At 44.4% G+C, this 15,840-nt stretch overlaps 1 protein-coding gene across 14 annotated transcripts in view; it reads left to right on the plus strand.

Annotated features, from left to right (window-relative positions):
- gse1b (Gse1 coiled-coil protein b) overlaps positions 1-15,840 on the plus strand; it is a 336,737-nt gene that overhangs the window by 202,778 nt on the left and 118,119 nt on the right. Inside the window, exon 1 of one of the 14 annotated variants that reach the window (XM_060837969.1) lies at positions 5,061-5,118. The exons of 12 other annotated variants lie outside the window; for them this stretch is intronic. In XM_060837969.1, coding sequence (XP_060693952.1) covers positions 5,100-5,118 — 19 coding nt within the window. In that variant the 5' untranslated portion in view covers positions 5,061-5,099. Of the gene's footprint in view, positions 1-5,060; positions 5,119-15,840 lie in introns of those variants that run through there. One more of the 14 variants, XM_060837961.1, reaches the window with a different exon arrangement.

Consider the following 15,840-nt stretch of genomic DNA (forward strand, 5'->3'; position numbering starts at 1 on the left):
AGTACAATTAGAATATTCAAAAGGCTCCATCTTGATTTTAAAATGACAAGTGAGTTACATCAGACCACACATCTTCACAAATTGTCTCTCTCGTCTGTGTCTCAAGTACTTTTTGTAAAAGTGGGGGGAGAAGGAGGCTGAACAAAAGCACAACTGCACTTACACCGAGCCTGTGAGCTCACTAACCAGCCATTCCCTGACTCTGTCAGCCAAGGCTGAGTTGGTGGGTCAGGTGGTGGCTTTTGCCAGGATGCTCCAGCAGTGACCACTGACAGGATGTGGTTGTGTGGAGGGTAGTGCCTCATCCTGTGGTTAGTGACTAATACTGCAAACAACGCATTACAGGAGCCAGAGATTGAAATTAGTTTTAAACTCCTACCTGGTTCTGAGGATTTGGTTCCTGTAGCTCTTAGGAGTAATGAATATTTAACACATTAGCAGGCTGTCAATTAGGTTTCATTTAACTCCTGTTCAGTTGATATGTTTCAAAAAGAGAAAGTCAGCTATGTCTGGAACCCTGGTACCAACACTGACAAGTTGTGCAAGCCTGTGCTCTGCATTTCAAAATGTGTCTCCACTGAAGTCTCATGTCACAGACAGTGGCAGTCAAGTTGTTCAGCCAGTCTGGTTCTGCCAGTTCCTCCATTTTACTCTTTCCTGTTTCTAAGTTCACTCTCCCTTTCTCCCTTGTCTGTCTTCTGGTCTCCTCTTGCTGTTTCTCCCACTTTCTCTCTCTCTCTCTCTCTCTCTCTCTTCTCTCCTTCCTCAATGACACCTGCAATTGCCCCGTTAGAAGTTGCCAACTCATGATACTGAAATGCGTTCAAGTTACTCTGTGAGTCACACTGAAAAGGGTACCCGAGAATGGAAATGCCTGGAACCTTTACTGGAACTGAATAACCATTCATCCCACATGTGAGGAAAATGAAAGCAAACACAACTGTTCACAACATCTGCTCTTGGGATAGACTTAATTATCAGGTCTACATCAAGAGCTCCACTGGCTTTGCCTCCCTCTTCATATTTGGAGATTAAAGGCTGTCCTACAATGCCTTAAACGGGCTTTTAGTACTTTGGGAATTCAGGGTGATTAAACACAGTCTTTTTTTCCCTTGCCTCTTCTCATTCTGAAGTCAATATGATAATTCCTTTGGAATGATCTCTGGCCTGTCGTGTTTTAATTTATTCAGAGATTTCTTTCTCCCCTTGGCTTTGATCTTTTTGTATTATATTTATCCTTCTGATCTCTTTGTTTTAAAATTTTCAGCTCCTTAAGAGGAGTGTTAAGAGATTTGCCCCTTCAGTCACCTTTACTGTGCACCCCTTCTGACTTGGTTTGTGGAAACGAATGTGGAGACCTGGGACAGTCCCACATCGACCAAGTCGATGCTACTTTCATCCATCGTAGTTGTGATGCTAGAATTGGTCTCAGTGCTTCTTTAATGCCAGGATATTTTTGATTGAACCTCATATGGTACTGTTTTGACTGCAGGAACTGGGAATTGTGGCACCTTTTGTAAAGAGTGGGCATAAATCAGTTTTAGACTGATGGGAGGTGCTCTCAACATCTCCACAGCAGTGCAAGACATCGATATAAAGAGATTTCTGGCTGGGTTTCTGGTAAATATAATGCGCGGAGGACAGTGTAATGCTATCTACCTACTGTAGACCAGCCACAGAACCTAAAGCAAGCCCAATCAATAAAACCCACTGTATTGATACCACAGATACAGACTGTTCAGCCCCTCAAAAGAATGTTGCCATTTGATTGTATCATGACCAAACTGCCCCCAATCCTCGGCCTTTGTTCCATAACCTTTGATACCCCTATCGAGCAGATTGCTGCCTTCTGTCTGCTTGTTCACCACATGGCAAGTGTTTGATGTGCAAGTGTTAGGAAGGCTGGCTGCTCGGCAGCTGATGAGTCAGTTTCCACTCCATGCGGCTTGACTGGCATGATGTCAAATGGGCACGAGTTAGGCAGTGCCTTTTACAACTGTGCCAGTGCATGTGTGTGTATCATTGGAACGATTAAGGTCTATGGAAGCACTGACAGTAACTAATATCAGACATGTGGACGGCACGGTGGCACAGTGGTTAGCACTGCTGCCTCACAGCGCCAGAGATCCGGGTTCAATTCCCGACTCAGGCGACTGACTGTGTGGAGTTTGCACATTCTCCCTGTGTCTGCGTGGGTTTTCTCCGGGTGCTCCGGTTTCCTCCCACAGTCCAAAGATGTGCGGGTCAGGCTACGCTAAATTGCCCGTAGTGTTAGGTAAGGGGTAAATATAGGGGTATGGGTGGGTTGCGCTTCGGCGGGTCGGTGTGGACTTATTGGGCCGAAAGGCCTGTTTCCACACTGTAATCTAATCTAATAATGGGCTAATGGTTAATACTGGGAGACCTTGTTTACCCCCTTCCCCCCACTTACTTTGCAGTAGCTCAGGATCACAGCAGCCTCTGGCATACAATGACCAACCCACTGGAGACATATGTCTCAATACCTTAGCTGTCCCATTGCGTGATTTTATTTTTTTATTCACTTGTGAGCATGGGTGTCGCTGGCTGGCCAAAATTTATTGGCCGTCCCTAGTTGCCCTTGAGAACATGGTGGTCCGCAGTCTTCTTGAACTGCTGCAGTCCAATGCTGTAGGTTGACCCATAATGGCCTTAGGAAGAGACTTTGACCCAGTGACAGTGAAGGGACGGCGATATATTTCCAAGTCAGGATGGCAAGTGGCTTGGAGGGGATCTTGCAGATTATGGTATTCCCATTTATCTGCTGCCCTTGTCGTTCAAGATGGAAGTGGTCGTGGTTTTGGAATGTGCTGTCTAAGTATCTTGGGTCAATTTCTGCTGTGCACCTGTAAATAGTAGACACTGCTGTTACTGAGCATTGGTGGTGGAAAGAGTGGATGTCTGTGGATGTGGTGCCAATCAAGCGGACTATTTTGTCATGGGTGGTGTCAAGCTTCTTGAGTGTTGTTGGAGCTGCACCCATCCAGGCAAGTGGAGAGTGTTCCATCACACTCCTGACTTATAGATAGATGGTGGATAGGTTTTGGGGAGTCAGGAGGTGAAATACTCGCTGCAGTATCCCTAGCCTCTGACCTGCTGTTGTAACCATTGTGTTGATGTGGTTGACCTTCCATTCAGTGATAACCCCAGGAGTTTGATAGTGGGGGATTCAGTGATGATAACACTATTGAATGTTAAGGGATAGTGATGGGATTGTCTCTTATTGGAGATGGTCATTGCCTGGCATTTGTGTGGTGTGAATGTTATTTACCACTCAACAGTCCAAACCTCGATATTGTCCAGATCTTATTGCATTTGAGCATGAACTGTTTCAATATCTGAGGAGCTGAAAATGGTGCTGAACATTGTGCAATCATTATGATGGAGGGCAGGTCATTGACGAAGCAACTGAAGTTGGTTGGGCATAGAACTGTACCCTGAGGAACTCCTGCAGAGATATCCTGGAGCTGAGATGACTGACCTTCAACAACCACAGTTGAATGTGGCCTTGATGTCAAGAGCTGTCACTCTTACCTCACCTCTGGAATTCAGATCTGTTGCCCATGTTTGAACTAAGGACGTAACGAGGTCAGGAGCGATAAAATAAAACGGCAAATTTGACAGCACAAAATCCTGTCCCGTGTTTCAGCCTCTGGAAACTCAAGTGTAGTTACGCCCTAAGGCCCAACCCTTCCCCTGCACAAAGTTAGCACCTTCAGGAGACGATTAACAAGAACGTTTAAAAGGCAACCAAATAAACCTAGCAATGATGATAAAGGCAGTTTATACAGTGTCCAATGTCTTTGATTGGATCAGTGCAGCTGTTATTCTTCTGTACATCTTCCATCCACACATCTCAGGCAGAATAGATCAGGCGGTTATATTAATAGCTTCAAGATCTGTGTGCAAACTCATGACTTTATGGGCTGTATTTGAGCTTTTCTCACTTCATAAAGGTGCCCTTGTAGTAACCAGGTCCCATGCATTCTTTATCTGAATGAGGCCTTCACGTTATCTCTGCCCTTTTTGAGGGAACCTAATTTTTCCATCTGTTTCCATTTGTTGATTTGGGAAAAATCACAACCAGTTGTCGTTTCTGGAGTGAGGTTGCAAAAGCTGATTGGTGTGAATTTGCATAGCAGCCACTGGTGGTGGGGCTGGCAGTTTGTACTGATCAGAATGAGAATGTATCTCTCTCTCTCTCTCTCTCTCAGGTTACCAGCTCCTTCTGGTGTTTTGATCCACCTAGTCACTTTGTTTAGGATCAAAATACAACAATAAAGGTGAACTGAACTGAAATGCCATGCAATTGGAGTGCCTTCTTTAAGTGTGCTGTAATATTCCTTCCTCTGAAAGGAAGGGACTTCCAAAATAATTCGGAAGCTTACCTTTGTCCGTTTCCCGTTACCCTCTCACTTTATGCAAACCTAAGGGGAAATTGCTTCCTTGGTTGTCTCACTGTGATAATTCCTGTGTACATTGCAGGAGCCAACAGCACTCTACACTGGAGTCCAACTCAAGGGATTGCCTTTCCGTTTTTGCTTTTGGAGACAATTTGACGCTGCCCACTTAGAAGAAGCCTCTGCCTTCATAGTTTAGCTGTCTGACCGTTGGTGATTCCTGAGTTCTAGCCAACTTGGCTATGACGTGAAAAGTGTGGTGAGCGGAAAATAAGGCAAATGAATCTAACTTTGTTAAAAGAACAATGGGGGTAATTTATTGATAACAAATCGTGTGCCCTCAGCGAGCAGCTGATTGAACAATGGCGGCTGTGTTCTTAAGTTAAAAATGCCCTGTGACATGTTTGCAAAACAAACCCTGCCACTGCTCGGGAGTGGTGTTTGTATGCACATAACGATGAAGCGCGTGTCCAGCTACAGGAATGCGGAGAATTGGCCTCATCTGTTCCGGAAAGCAGTGGAGAGAGACACACAAGAGGAGACAAAAGGCAGCTTATTCTGGTTAGCAAAGCTGACTCGAGTCTTGGGAAGCCTTGGGCAGTGGAAAATAAACCTTCAGAGGCAAGAGGGTCTGCAGGACTCCCGAGTATGGGACAATGCCAGGCATGGTTACTGCAGTGAATGGCACTGTGCATCCGAGGTAAAGGACCTGGCATCCTGTTCCAGTGAAACGCTTCTTATGTTTATTTGAAAACCAATGTGCATGAGAAGCGATGAAAGGTTTACGTTGTGCTCACCCGTTTGCTATTTTTGTAAATTGCTTTTGAGGGGAGAAGTGCATTGTTGAGAGGTACACTGTTCTTCTGATCACAGCTTCTGCATTTGTGGGGTTTTCAGATTCTTAATTTCTTTTGAATTTCCCCATCTGCATCAAAACCATACACCTCCTGGAGATGAAGTGCTCTCAGCATGCTCTCATCTGGGAAAGTGTTCCCACTGATACCCCACTCCCCCAAACTGTGCTCTAAATGAGGGGATCACTAACCCCATCTACCTTGCTGTCCCTGATTTCCCAGTTCACGTTCCACAGATGTTCAGCAGCAACAGGACATCAAACCACAAGTAGCCATTTGCCTGATCAATGATGAATTTTCACCTTACCTGTGGAAGAGACCATGCAGTGTGACCCAAACTGATGGTACAATCTTCCTATATCTGTTATTAAGATCACAACAGCACTGTGAGGTGCAGGAGCAGCAGTAGACTATTTGATCCGTTGAGTCCGTTCTGCCATTTACTGAGGTTGTGGTTGATCTGATGATCCTGAACTCCACTTGCCCACCTTATCACTGAAACCCTGGATCCCCCTAGTGATTAGACATCTGTCTATCTCAGCCTTGAATATACGTAACAACAGCCCTCGTGGGTAAAGAATCCCAGAGATCCACCCCTCTCTGAAGGAAGTAATTCCTCCTCTTCCCTGTCTTAAATGGGCAACTCCTTAATGCTAAGCATCTTGGATCTGTTCCTGCTCCAAAGGCTTCAACATTCACTGCATGTGCCAATGCTTTCCTTTGGAGTGCCACACGCCATATGTCAAACTCCTTCTAGTTAATAACTTATTTGATTAACTTCTTCTATTAACCTTTAGTGACTTCTTTGCTTGTGGCTAAAAGGATTCATTCTACCCAGTACTGAAATTTGTTTTATGAAACAATCACTGATTTCTCATCCTTTTGTTCCCCCCAAACTCACCCAGCAGTGAAATCCATACTGCTGCTTTGCCTGAGTATTTCATTTTGATTTGTTCTTCCAGACCTTTTTAAAACAGAAAAGCGAGTTGTGTTTGCAATGCAGGGCGAGTGTATGGCCCAAGGACCACTCAAGGCTCCTGCATGCATTGACGTTGTGTCTCAGCTCCTGATGTGGAAGGTGTTGGCATGCAGCACAGTTATGTATCAACCACAGCTGAGAAGCTCTGATTAAAGGGTGGCACATTGGGCTGGTGGGTGGTGGTTGCAAGGGATGGCAGGAAACAGTCGAACGATAAAGGAAAATTGCTTCCTTGTGCAGTGAATCAGAGCAACGTGTAATGAAGAGCTTTTGAGCTGTTTCGCATGACCACACCGAGCCAGTTTGGTTCACAAGAAACCTCTCTCTCATCCAATGGTGAGCTGGGGAAATGTTTGTGCTATGTGCACTTGAGCTGTGAAAAAACATTCAGCGATACAATTATCAATTGTGACCTCCATAGCTGGGTTGTGCCTGGAGAGAAATTACAAGTATATATGCAGCTGGGGTGAAGAGCTGGTGGTTATGGGTCATTGCTAGTGGGAGCAATTTGAAGTGTTGAATTAAGAGTCTGACAGTGGTCGATAGCAAAGCACCAAAGCATATTAGTTCAACTGGATGTGTTCTTTCTGTGCAATGCTAACGGTCAATTGCTATGTAAGCGTGCATGTTATGAAGAATCACATGAGGTGGGATAGTCCCCCTGCTGTCTTGGTAAAAATAATATCCTGTGCACTTATATAATGTCACTCATAACCTCCAGAAGGCTGCAGAGCACTGTACAAGCAGTCTTTGAAGTGTAATCATTGTTGGATGTTGAGCAACATTGTGGCCGACTTGTCCACAGCACACAGCATTGAAATGAAGGAGCGGATCATCTGTTTTCAGTGATGTGAGTTCATGTTAAACATTGGCCAGGATACCAGTTAGAATGCCACTGTTATTCTCTGAAATAGTGCAATTGATGTTTTACCTCCATCCGAGAGGGCAGACATGGCCTCCATTTCGCGTCTCACTGCATCAATACAGCACTGGAATGTGTTTGGACTTCAAGTCTCTGAAGTGAGGCTTGAAACTATGACCTGACTGGTGATGGTGCATTATCTGATAATATTCTATGCATTATACTGTGTAATTCCTCTGGTCTCACAAGAACATGAAATTGAAACAGGCTGTAATGTTCAAGATAACGTTCTCATAATCAGTTCCTTGTCAGGCTCCACGGGTTAGTGTATTTAAAACAGTAAAACACAGTATAAGCTATGAAGCAAACATTACAGCAAGCTGACTGATTTCCTTGTGTGCAGATTGTAAACTGAGAGCGGCCTAACTGGCAAGCAGAGTCATACTATTGTATACATGCAGCACAGAGCTAACGGCATTGTGGGCACACCTCACAGAATTCAGAAACACAAACCTGTGACAAATGGACTGAAGCAATTCAAGAAAACAGCTCAGCAACACCTTCTCAAGGACAACTAGGGATGGACCAGAAAAGCTAGCCCAGTTAGAGACATCCACAGCACATGGGTGAATTTTAAAAATAATGCAGTCCTTAAAGATGAATTCTGATCATGGCAAGGAACATATAGAACACAGGGTAAACTATACAGTCCATCACGTCAGGTCCATCAGGGACAATTCCAAAGATTGACTGCTTTTTGAATGAAGAAATTTCTCTCCAGCTCAGTCTTAATTATTAACCCCTTGCCCATGCTCTAGATCTCTCGGCCAGGGAAAGAGCCTCTGGGTATCTTTGTCAGAATCTTGTACATTTCAACACGTGCTCTCTCATTCTTCTATACTTTGGAGAATCCAGTCCTGCTGAAATAGTTAATCCTCAGACTCATCATGAGCCTTACTATAGGATAATGTAATGCACTGACTTATCACTGTATACTGTCCATTGAACACAAATGTAGCCGACACCTTTAATTGATTCTGCATAACTTCCAATCACTGGGAAGTACTTTCGGATAGGTAGAGTCAGATGTGGGCGACAGGTCAAAGGGCCAATGAGTCACACTACTGGATAAGTCACTTGTATTTCTGTTGAAAGTGTATAAATAAATTTTGAAGATGTTATTTCAAGTTGACTATACAGTCTAGTAAGCTGATACCTAATGTTAAAGATTTTTGTATTTCTCATGCACCCCTGTTTTTCTTCTTCTACCTTTGGTAACTGTGCCTTCATCTGTTTGGGCCCCATACTCTGGGATTCTCTCCCAAAACATCTCTCACCACTGTCAGGATGCTCCTTAAACTTCAGCTTTCTGCTTACGTAGTTACCGTCAAACTTTGATCTATTATATACCTGTGAAGTCACGTCACATGTCTTTCTGTTTGACGTAGACTTGTTGAGTTCCATGCAGTTCAATGGAGTTTTGATATTTCTGATTTTATTAAAATTGCCAGGTAACCACATTGTGGAGTTTGCTCCTTAGTATGGCTCAGAACCACACATAGTTGAAAGGTTCCAGGCCAGTGCTGAGTTTGTAAAGACGGTCATTTGGTCCTTCATTGTTTGTAGGGAAAGCCAATCTAGCTTTTGATGGTTCTCTCCATATGATGGACTTGGTTGCAATCACTTAGAGTCGTGGAATCTCTGCATTGTAGATAGGGGCCATTTGGCCCACTGAGTCTTCACTGACCCTCTGAAGAGGGAAACAACTGGTGGTGGTTTAACCTGAGGGTCACTATGCCTTAAGCAAAGGGAGAGATTGAGAATGCAGGACCTTCCTGTTACCTCTGCTGTATGGTACAAAATGGAACCTGCACTTCTGACGTCACTCTCCATTGCAAACCAGCAGTCCTGCCAGCCGAGCTAATTACCCACCTTTTGCTATACAAACACCCCGTGGACTGCTATAAAAAGAAGTTGCTCCTTCTGGATTATTCATTGTAGTTGATATCTGGGCCGCAGCACAGACAGGTTGTCACGCGTTGTGGTTTTTACTGCTCACTCAGTGATATTCAAGCACATGAACGCAAGAGTCCTCATTTGCTCTTGTTCAACTGAAGCACCCAAACCATAGCCACTTCACGTCTTTGGCATATTGCTGCCTCTCATCTAGTTGCTTTGCCCAGCCTGAGCTTCCTGCCAATATATTTGTAAAGATGTGAGGCCTTTGGTATTTGTATCTGGGAGCACGATGTGGCAAAATAGCATCTAAACTTTGGACAAAAGGAAGCTTCCCATTGATGCCTGCCTGGCCATTTTTAATTAGCAGAAGTTGTGAGTGACAATTACAGTATTAAGAAATAATGTTTGTGCTGCGCAGAGAGCAGTAGAATTGTTGACCAATCGAAATCTTATCAATGTCTTTCTTACTCACTAATTGTAAATTGTCCATTGTTAATGATCTGTCTCAGTAATCTTCTGCATCTGAAGCATTTAGTCTTTAGAGTGTTTGGACAAACAGCAGTGGCAATGAATGTTTAATGCATATTCTACAGTTAACTAATGTTGGCACTTCTAATATTCCTTGATGTAATCCTGTTTAATTACAATAGACTTCTGATTATCTGAGACTCTCAGGGCCTGGAGCTAATTGGATAACTGAGAGCTTCAAGCAGCGAGGAAGGAGGGCTCCTGCATGGACGACACAAGGCAATATCCTGTGGTGTTTACAAAGCACTGTGCATTATGCAGCTCCCACATGTCAATTCAGCAGCGCCCATTATCTTAGCTCTGTGTAATCCTGCAGGAAAAAGCGCTGAGCAAAATGAACTATCTCTGACATTTAGTCAATGTGAAGCGCACTTAGATTGTCAGTGTGCCATCACAACAGACAAGTAATACTTCCTGCGCTGAGGGCATTCTGGGAATGCCCTACACCAGGGGGCATTCAGTGCCAGGAAGATGTCACTTACACCTTTTGTGCTCCCATTCCAGAGTCCTGCTATTCCCCCACCCCCCAACGAGTCCTGACCACTGTCTCCTGAATTGGAATGAACTGTTTGGTTTTGTGTATGTTGTTGATGAGAATGTTAACTCAGCACTTTGTGTGTGGGACAGGAATCAGGTGGATTGCTGTTCTGAAGTGCAATCTCATCGATTCTGCCCGTAGCCTCAGTGCATTTGAGTCGAATGCACATGGTTCTGGTGGCCGTACTATACAAAGTATTAAATTGGAGAAGCTGCAGAAAAGATTTACAAGAATGTTGCTGGGACTGGAGGGTTTGAGTTATAAGGAGAGGCTGGGACTTTTTACACTAGGGAGTCGGAGGTTGAGGGGTGACCTTATAAAGGTTTCTAAAATCGTGAGGGGCATCGTTAAGGTGAATAGCAAAGGTCTTTTCCCCAGGATAGGGAAGTTGAAAGCCAGAGGGCATAATGTTAAGATGAGGGGAGAAAGATTTAAAAGGACCTGAAGGGCAACTTTTTCACACAGAGGGTAGCTCATATGTGGAATGAACTGCCAGTGGAAGTAGCGGATGCAGTTACAGTTACTATATTTAAAAGACATTTGGACAGGAACAAGAATATGGGCCAAATGTGACCAAACGAAACTAACTTAGTTTGGGAAACTTTGTCAACATGGGCATGTTGGACCGAAGGATCTGTTTCCGTGCTGTATGACTCGATAAACTCTAGTCATGTCATCAACTATAGGCTTAAACATGGAGGAATGGCAATGTGGGATATTTTTGAGCTGGACTAGGACTTCAGTTTTCTGATTCTGTTACTGGATTGCCGCTGGTGGAGCAGGCAAATTTCAGTAAATAAATCAAAGAACTACGGATGTTGGAAATCGGAAACCAAAACAGTATTGGTTGGAGAAACTCAGTTGGTCTGGCAGCATCTATGGAGAGAAAGCAGCGCTAACATTTCAGGTTCTATGACCCTTCTTTAGAATTTCTTCAGCGAAGACATAAGTTGTTTTGCTCAGTTACACCAATGATAGTACAGCTGCTTCAAGAGCTAATCCAGTGACCACTCATGAGTGTCTCCATTTATAAATGTCCTGGCAGTGGTGATTGTTTTCTGCTGTCAATCATGCCTTGTGGAAACTTTAGTTTCAAGACATTGCATTGGTCAAATTACATTTGGAACTGAATCTTCCAGCGACAGGTTCAGTATTGGGCTTGTGAAACATAGTTGGCCTTTGGATGGGTAAAGGTATAAACTAATTTCAATGTCTCAGTGCTGCTGACTGAGGGAGGGTTACACTCCCTGAGGCTCTGACTGTTCAGACATTCCTATTGAAAAAGGAGCACATGGTGATGGCTCCATATTCGAATAGCCCACATCGTCACATCTGGGCTTGGAGCAGCCACTTGGAGAGAGGTAGTGAGTGAATTGTTAAGGCTGTGGAAACATCTGGGTGGCTCCGAGAACGAAGGGGGCAAGGGTGTGGTGGGCGTGAATTGATTTATTGTAACTTATCTGTTAAGTTCATTGCTGTTTTTCAACACTTGGGCTAAAACGTTTTTTTACATGGATAAGTGAACATGCATTCTTGAGCACACAGAACATTTAAATAGGGGACAGCAAATTAGTGCCATCATTTCTATTACGAGTGAGAGTGAAATGACCATGTCACGGAGTTATTAATGGGTTGCTTTTATTAAGGCTGTCTGCAGCAGCTGACCAGTTCATAGGGAAGTGACGGGTGATGGTGAGTGTTGTGTGATAGTCTCTGGGGGCCACTCTAGAGAGTCAACTGGTGGTACATTTAACCTGAGAGTCACCATGCCTGAGGCTGGACCTTCGGGTAATGTGGGAATTGAAGCCATGTTAGAGTCATAGATATGTATAGCATGGAAACAGACCCTTCAGTCCAGTTTGTCTATGCTGACCAGATATCCTAACCTAATCTAGTCCCATTTGCCAACATTTGGTCCATATCCCTTTAATCCCATTCCTATTCATGTACCTATCCAGATGCCTTTTAAGTGCTGTATTTGTACCAGCTTCCACCACTTCTTCTGGTAGCTCATTCCATACTCGTACCATGCTCTGCATGAAATAGTTGCCCTTAGGTCCCTTATAAGTCTTTCCCCTCTCACCCTAAACATGTGCCCTCTAGTTCTGGACTCCCGCACCCCAGGGTTGTTGGCATTACTCTGCATTACAAGCCAGCTGTTAGCCAACTGAGTTACCAACCACATACAGAGGATGGTACAGGTTCATCTGTGGGCTGGAGCTTCACATTCAGGTCAGGCTTGTGGAATTAAAGCTTCCTCCAGGAGTAAGAACATTTGACCAAAAATGAGCACATTTCCTTTTATGCACTAACCAGCCGTCCTGCCAACTGAAGGATTGCTGTTAACTGCAGTTAATGCAAGCTTCTTTCTTGATAGCTGAGACACCCCCATCTCCTGTAAAGCAGTAAAGCTTGAATGTTTTTACTGTGCCTCATCCTTTCATTCATCCTACTCAGGCAGACCGTGTGGAGCAATTAGAATTTGAAATAGATGCAAAACAGCAGTTAAATGGTTGTAAAGGAGAGCAGCTGCCCATTAACTGGGGAGAGTAACACAAGGGCTCTTACTTGGCAGGGAATGCAGGGCAGTTTGGGTTAAGTAGCAAAGTGCAGCAGTGAAGTGAGATAGATTGTGCAGAGTGTGAGGAGGCTGTTCATTGTCATTCTGCGCAAGGCTTCCAAATAATCAATGTGCAACATCACCTCTAAATCCTGTCCCTAATTGATTTATTACAACTTATCCGTTAACTTCAGTACGTTGCTCTTTTTCAAAAGCTGGGATAAATCATTCTTTTACATGGATAAGTGAACATGGATTCTTGAGCAGACAGACATTTAAATAAAGGACAGCAAGTTAGTGCAATAATTTCTATCACGAGAGTGAGACGACTACGTCGGAGTGTTATTAATGGGTTGCTTTTATTAAGGATGTTTGCAGTGGCTAAGGAAGTAAATTTCAGCTGTCTCTCCAAAATATGTTTTCCTTCTCAGTCATTTTACCTTTGCACTCTGTCTACTCCTTTCGTCCCTCTGACTTATTCTGGACTGAGCTTTGATGGTTCCTCACTGTTCATTCCTGATTGCAGTCCATCTGTAGTGAAACCATATGAGTAGGCGTCAGGACTGGTCGGAGCTCTGATAGCCTGTTCAGTTGATCGTTCCGTCATGTACAGAGCGACCACTACATTGAGGCACCCGTCACTCATGCTGTCACAGATGGAGTATTACTCCAGGGCAGGTCATCACCTTCAGGTAGAAACTGTGGTCACATCTTGTAAACTGTCTGTTCTGTCCAACCCAGGTAAACTCTGAAAATGCTTCTCGTTGACAAATCTTGAACAAATGGAGCTAACCGAGCACATTCCTGGCCAGTGCAACTGGGAACTGCACCTTAATTTGAGGAAGGGGAGGGTAAATAGGGTCACACCCCAGACAAGGATTATCAGATCAGCCATGATCTTATTGAGTCTGCTCTGCCATTCAATGGACTGAATGGCCTACATCTGCTCCTTTGCCTTAAGTGAGGACAATATACTGACTTTGATACTGAGTTAATTTCAATAGGTCTACACAGCTGACTCCAGGGCATGCAACAGATGTACTTTGGTATTGATAGCTCTGGATAGCAGTCACCCAGCCAGTACTCATTGTAGATATTTTGTCTGTGGGTCGATTGGAGCCACCTTTGTTGTTTAAGAAAAGCTGACTTGTTAACTGTTCAGCACTTGTCAATCCCTGAGCTTGCAGTCGTCTAGCACCTTTGTCAAGCTTGTCACCATGTGTTAGAAACAAAAGGCAGTGGTTTTGGTAACAATGGAGCCACAGTTATATGTGTACAGTATGGCAGGTTATAATGTGAGCTCTGAGCAAGGCATCAATCTTCATTTCACAGCAGTACAGCTGTCAAGTGAGGCACTTAGTTTGGGGCTGCCTTCCAGTGGCCATTTTAAGCAACTTGTCCCGTTGTCAGAACAAGAGAGCGTGTGCATGTATGTATCTGTGAATGTCCACCTATGCATTAACATTCAAAAGAAATTGCCACTGCTACGCCAGGCTTTGGGCCTGTTCATCCTTGTGGTACTATACTCAATTCTGACTCAATTCTGATCGCAGATGGTGTTTTGAAAAGGCATAAACAACGCATTTGACCTGGCCTTACCCCTACTGCCCAGTTTTCAATGAACTATTGATGATGACTGTTTATTTTAATGGAAACTTCCTTTCACGTTTATTTGACAATTTTTTTGACTATATGAATGCCTGTCTTTTTGTTGTTTTACCAAACTGAGTCTACTGAATTTTGGCTGAAAAAACAGCTTCTTGGTTTTATTTGGGGTGGGGGTGGGGATGCGGGGGAGAAGTGGTTGGAAGGGCTGGCTGTGAGTCGTGTTTGTTCCAGAGCACATATTTGTTCTCAAATTTGTCGTTCTGCTTTTCAATAGAGTTTGCTTTGCTTAAATGTGCTCAGGCAGTATGGGCAGCCCCAAAGCAAGTCCTCCTTTGAGGTCCTACCCGGCAAGAGGAGCCTGGCCTTCAGGTCAGGCTTCATCATGCAATCAGAAACATCTCACTTTGCTTGATGGCTTTGCTGGCTGACCTCTGACAGCAGGGACCTTTGACCTCTGAAAGCAGTAAATGGATTGTAACGAGTGGTGGCTTCACCTCTGCCCTTGGTGGATGTTTGCTGGGGGAGGTGGGATGGATGGGCAGTGGGAAAAGAGGCAGGGTTTGAGAAGAAAACAGCAGGCAACTGTGGGCCAAGCCATTTCCTGACGGGCAGGGAGTTCTCCACTCACTGTGGAAGGAGGAAGGTGAGCTAATAAAGGAATGAGCTCCCAGCACATCAAGGAACATCCAAGATAAGGTCATTGTTTGTTTGCCTCTAACCAGAGCGGTGTGATTACCTGCAGATGTTTTCTAATCACAGCGATGTTCCTATGCACCTCTGGCACTTGTGGAACTTGAACCCAGGCCTTCTGGCTCAGAGAAAGGGACACTGCCACTGTGCCACAAAATCCCTCTTGCGGCCTATATTTATGTCGATGTCAGTTATCAACCCACAGGTCTTTGTACTGCATTTTGACGGTGACGTTAAATGATGCCCTGAATGTTGGAGAAACACATGCCTTAGAGGCAGAAGAGGTTAGCACTGCTGCCTCAGAGAGCCAATGACCCGGGTTCGATTCCAGCCTCGGGCAACTGTATGAGTGGAGTTTGCACATTCTCCTCAGTCTTGCGTGGGTTTCCTCCGGGTGCTCCGGTTTCCTCCCACAGTCCAAAGATGTGCAGATTAGGTGGATTAGTCATGGGAAATTGCCTGTAATGTCCAGGGATGTGTGGACTGAGTGGTTTAGCCTTGGGAAATACAGGGTTACAGGAATGGGATGAGTCTTGATGGGATGCTCTTCAGAAGGCTGGTGTAGATTGAACAGGCTGAATGGCCTCTGCACTGCAGGGATTCTATGATTAATGTACAATGAGTGTAAGTTCTTAACTTTAATATTTCACCCCCCACCACTTGTACTGAATCATACCCCTCCTCATGTTTTTGCTTGACAATAGGCAGTCAAGGGGATAATACATTGGGTGCAGAGTTTTTGAGGACTATGTGATGTGAAACCAGCACATGAATTTCCTTGCACCCTGCTCCCCAGATTGCTTGCACAGAAATTATAGTGACCATTAAGCAAGCTTTTTAATTC

Source organism: Hemiscyllium ocellatum, chromosome 17 (assembly GCF_020745735.1).
Source record: "Hemiscyllium ocellatum isolate sHemOce1 chromosome 17, sHemOce1.pat.X.cur, whole genome shotgun sequence".
Lineage (NCBI taxonomy): Eukaryota > Metazoa > Chordata > Chondrichthyes > Orectolobiformes > Hemiscylliidae > Hemiscyllium > Hemiscyllium ocellatum.